The sequence below is a fragment of the Gobio gobio genome, assembly GCF_949357685.1.
Source record: "Gobio gobio genome assembly, chromosome: 16".
NCBI lineage: Eukaryota > Metazoa > Chordata > Actinopteri > Cypriniformes > Gobionidae > Gobio > Gobio gobio.
The window spans coordinates 4,934,204-4,939,203 of record NC_137109.1 but is presented as its reverse complement, the minus strand read 5'-3'; the positions used below and the strand labels follow the sequence as shown (position 1 = coordinate 4,939,203).

At 45.3% G+C, this 5,000-nt stretch overlaps 1 protein-coding gene across 1 annotated transcript in view; it reads right to left on the bottom strand.

Annotated features, from left to right (window-relative positions):
* gcna (germ cell nuclear acidic peptidase) overlaps positions 1–5,000 on the bottom strand; it is a 52,084-nt gene that overhangs the window by 33,155 nt on the left and 13,929 nt on the right. Inside the window, exons 5-8 of the mRNA XM_079838956.1 lie at positions 4,236–4,285; positions 4,081–4,147; positions 3,908–3,984; positions 1,138–1,479 (exon numbers count right to left, since the gene is read on the bottom strand). Of these exons, the coding sequence (XP_079695082.1) occupies positions 1,138–1,479; positions 3,908–3,984; positions 4,081–4,147; positions 4,236–4,285 (536 nt within the window). The remainder of the gene's footprint in view (positions 1–1,137; positions 1,480–3,907; positions 3,985–4,080; positions 4,148–4,235; positions 4,286–5,000) is intronic.

The following is a 5,000-nucleotide window of genomic DNA, read 5'->3' as shown; positions in this document are numbered from 1 at the left end:
CACACAGAATTAGGTTTTTTCACAGAAAGTGTACTGTGTGTGTGTGTGTGTGTGTGTGTGTGTGTGTGTGTGTGTGTGTGATGGGTAGGTTTAGGGGCAGGGGCAGTGTGTGTGTGTGTGTGTGTGTGTGTGTGTGTGTGTGTGTGTGTGTGTTGGGTAGGTTTAGGGGCAGTGTGTGTGTGTGTGTGTGTGTGTGTGTGTGTGTGTGTGTGTGATGGGTAGGTTTAGGGGCAGTGTAAGGGGATAGAAAATACGGTTTGTACGGTATAAAAACCATTACGCCTATGGAATGTCCTCACATTTCACAAAAACAAACGTGTGTGTGTGTGTGTGTGTGTGTGTGTGTGTGTGTGTGTGTGTGTGTGTGTGTGATGGGTATGTTTAGGGGCAGTGTAAGGGGATAGAAAATACGGTTTGTACGGTATAAAAACCATTACGCCTATGGAATGTCCTCACATTTCACAAAAACAAACGTGTGTGTGTGTGTGTGTGTGTGTGTGTGATGACCCTTTAATGACAAACAACCGTTTCCGTTCATTCAGCACACATCAATCGCACCTGCTCTAAACATCAGCCTGTGACCGGTTATAGTTGTAAACTGTGTGTGTGTGTGTGTGTGTGTGTGTGTGTGTGTGTGTGTGTGTGTGTGTGTGTGTGTGTGTGTGTGTGTGTGTGGGCATGTTTTTGTGAAATATCAGGACACAAATGTGTATAATGACATGGGTATGACACAGGTATTACAAAAAGAGGGTGAAATATGAGGACGTTCCCCATGTCCTCACTTTTCAAAATGCTTATAAATCACACAGAACAAGTTTTTTTTCACAGAAAGTGAACTGCACAGTCTCCTGTGAGGGTTAGGTTTAGGGGCAGTGTGTGTGTGTGTGTGTGTGTGTGTGTGTGTGTGTGTTGGGTAGGTTTAGGGGCAGGGTCAGTGTAAGGGGATAGAAAATACGGTTTGTACGGTATAAAAACCATTACGCCTATGGAATGTCCTCACATTTCACAAAAACAAACGTGTGTGTGTGTGTGTGTGTGATGACCCTTTAATGACAAACAACCGTTTCCGTTCATTCAGCACACATCAATCGCACCTGCTCTAAACATCAGCCTGTGACCGGTTATAGTTGTCTGTACCTGCAGGCTTTGGGCTGGCCTGTGCTCGGCCTCCTAGACCCTGGTTCTGTCTGACCCGGTCCAGCAAGGACTGGAACTCCTCCTCAGAGCTGCAGGTGTCCTCTGTCCCGCCGGGCGTCCGCACAGTGACCGCTGGAGGAGGAGGAGGCTTCTCTCGGGCTTCACTCGTGCTGTGCAGCTCCTCAGACGGTGGGCGGCTGTGCCTGCTCCTCCAGGTGCTCTTAATGACAACACTACTGTCGTCCTCACTGTCGCTCAGGAACACTGGAGGATCACAGCGGGACGGAGGCCGCTTCTCCGTCTTCTGAACCCATTTAGGCGTTCGAGCGGCCTTGGCTTTCCCTGCACAGAAGACACAGAGTGTGTTAGATGCTCTGCTCTTTAGACAACACCAAACCCAAAACTCAGGTCAGACGTCACTCCTGCGCCGTTACCGGAAGCCAGTGATTATAAATATGGATATTTTCACTTCAGAAGGCCTTTATTAACCCGCTGGAGTCGTGTGGATATCTTTTATGATGGATGGAGACACTTCTTTAGGATTCAAAATCTAAGATACCACTCACTCTCATTATAAAGCTTGGAAGAGCCAGAACACTTTTAATATAACTCTGATTGTGTAAATCATGGACAAATTGACATTTTTGGGTGAACTGTCTGATGCAAATGTCAGATCTTCAATGTGTTCAGCTGTTAGCACACACACAAAGACGAATAGAGAAATGATCACAATGGAAGTTGCGCTAGTCTTTTCTTCATTATTGAGCCGTATATCTGAGAGAAACGCTTCCCAAACAAGAACAAATGTAGGGCGGGGCTTGAGTGTGTGTGAGGGGAATTGATTGGATGGTGGTGGTTTGCTATTGGTGGATCTCGTGTGAGTGACAGGTGGCCCCGCCCTCATCATCAGAGAACAGATGAGAGAGAAAGGGAGGGGAAGTTATTCTGATTCAAGATTATGAGACATGTAAGGGATCATCAACGGCTTGCAGTGTATTAAAGGATTTTAATGCACGACGTGGAGGCAAAAAAACCCGCCTGAAGTGAAGCGGAGTGCAATACAATCCTTTAATGCACGGCTGGCCGTTGATTATCCCGCTTATACCATGGTCATTTGCCAAGATTGACAACTTATAGCTGTTATTAATGTGTGCAGCGCAATACTTGACAGGAAGGGTAAAACTGACGGTTATTTTCGTCAGTTAGGGCTCGTGAGATCCAGCATTCTGCTCACTTTGAATCAGACACAGAGATAGAGTAGTGTGTGATATTACGAGAGAGAGAGAGAGAGAGAGAGAGAGAGAGAGAGAGAGAGACTGCGTCTGTTCATCTTTATTCTCTTAAGAATAAAGATGTGCGTTAATTACTTAAAAATAGTGATATAACAACATCGTTGTGTGTGAGTGTGTGTATGTGTCTGTGAGTGTTTGTTTGTGTGTGAGAGTGTTTTTGTGTGTGTGAGAGTGTGAGTGTGTGTGTGTGTGTGTGTGTGTGTGTGTGAGTGTGTGTGTGTGTGTGTGTGTGTGTGAGTGTTTGTTTGTGTGTGTGAGTGTTTTTGTGTGTGTGAGTGTTTTTGTGTGTGTGAGGGTGTTTGTGTGTGTGAGGGTGTTTGTGTGTGTGAGGGTGTTTGTGTGTGTGTGTGTGTGTGTGAGAGAGTGTGTGTGTGTGAGTGAGTGTTTGTGTGTGTGAGAGTGTGTGAATGTGTGTGCGTGCGTGCGTGCGTGCGTGAGTGAGAGTGTGTGAGCGAGTGTTTGTGTGTGAGAGTGTTTGTGTGTGTGTGAGAGTTTGTGTGTGTGTGAGAGTTTGTGTGTGTGAGTGTGTATATGTGTGTGAGAGAGTGTTTGTGTGTGAGTGTTTGTGTGTGAGTGTTTGTGTGTGAGTGTGTGTGTGTGTGTGAGAGAGTGTTTGTGTGTATGTGAGAGTGTTTGTGTGTGTGAGAGTGTGTATGTGTGTGTGAGAGAGTGTATGTGTGTGTGAGAGAGTGTTTGTGTGTGTGAGAGTGTGTATATGTGTGTGAGAGAGTGTTTGTGTGTGAGTGTTTGTGTGTGTGAGTGAGAGTGTTTGTGTGTATGTGAGAGTGTTTGTGTGTGTGAGAGTGTATGTGTGTGTGAGAGAGTGTTTGTGTGTGTGAGAGTGTGTATATGTGTGTGAGAGTGTGTATATGTGTGTGAGAGAGTGTTTGTGTGTGAGTGTTTGTGTGTGTGAGTGAGAGTGTTTGTGTGTATGTGAGAGTGTTTGTGTGTATGAGAGTGTATGTGTGTGTGAGAGAGTGTGTTTGTGTGTGAGAGAGTGTGTTTGTGTGTGTGTGTGTGTGTGTGTGTGTGTGTGTGTGTGTGTGTGTGTGTGTGTGTGTGTGAGTGAGAGTGTTTGTGTGTGTGTGTGTGTGTGTGTGAGTGAGAGTGTTTGTGTGTGTGTGTGTGTGTGCGTGCGTGCAAATGAGTATATGTGTGTGCGCAACTGAGTGTGTGTGTGCGTGCGTGTGAGCGAGTGTGTGTGTAGCGAGATCTCCGCTCTGTGTGCGAGTAACGTAGGCCTGTGTGTGTGTGTGCATTTCAATGTGAACAGCGCATTAATATAAAACGCTGATTCAACTTGGAACGACCTGTGCATTAAACTATTTAATTGCACACCTTCCAGCCAATCAGAATCGAGTATTCATGGCATAAGTGAATTTAAACAATGATGATGTGCACTGATAAATCATTTATAATAAATCCTGCAATACTGTCAACTCTGATATGATGGTGGCATTCACACACTCAAAGATTACCTTTCCGAACCGAAGGCTTCCTCTCCGTGATGAAATCCTCATCAGATGACATGCGGTCCACTATGAAGCGCTTCAGGCTGAGGGGAGAAACCAGAGATGATTGACAGGCCTGATGATGATGATGATGATGATGATGATGATGATGATGTGTGGAGGACGAGCGTCTCACTGACCTGTCATCGCCGCTGCTCACCGACTGCGGCCGCACTTTAGTCTTCGGGGTTTTCACTCGATTTAAAACTAAAACAAAATGCAAATGTAAAAAGTGTGTGTGTGACGTTTGTCATCATCAGTTACTGGATTTGAAAGCGGTCGATAAAGAACTTACATATTTCAAACTCATCCCCACTGTCTGAAGACAGCACCTGAACCGGTTCTCTAGGAGGAAAACAGGGATTTAGTGTTGATATAATGGAGTCACTTTAACGAAGATTCAAGGACAATTGTGAATAATGCAGCACGATTACTAGATTAAACTATTAAAAAAACATATGCCCTTTTACACACTCTCGATGTTGTGTCTGGCTCTACTAGAGCAGGTTTTCAGCTGTAATGTTGATTATTTCCTCATTTTCTCCAGTGTTGCGGCTCCTCTCTTCCCAGTCTGTCAGTAACGCTCTGTTTACTTCCTGTTTCTATGAAGCCCCTCCTTCTGAAAAGCACACTGTGCTCTGATTGGTCGGCTGGAGCAGTGTGTTGCGATTGGTCAGTTTGGGAAATGCCCCGCCCCTTACCATAACCACCAGTTTCAACCAATGTAAAAAAAATATGGGCGTAGTGTCTGTGACTTTACCCATAGGATTCTGAAGAGCAGTTTTGAAGCGTAAAGTCGGCGTTTGCCATCTTAGCAGCGACACACCCGGATAACTGACAATGGGCAAAGAGGCGGGACGTGGGCGGAGCTTAAGTGACGTGATGACTAACAGACAGCAGACAAACGGCAATCCACCTGTCACTCAAAGTGGCCACGCCCTTAATTATGCAGAACTTTAAGGCTTTATATAATGTAAACGAATGAGTTATAAATAAATTCACCCCCTCACAGTCGTCATGAAGGGCAAAATTAGCCGTTTTTTTCAGGTGTAAAACAACT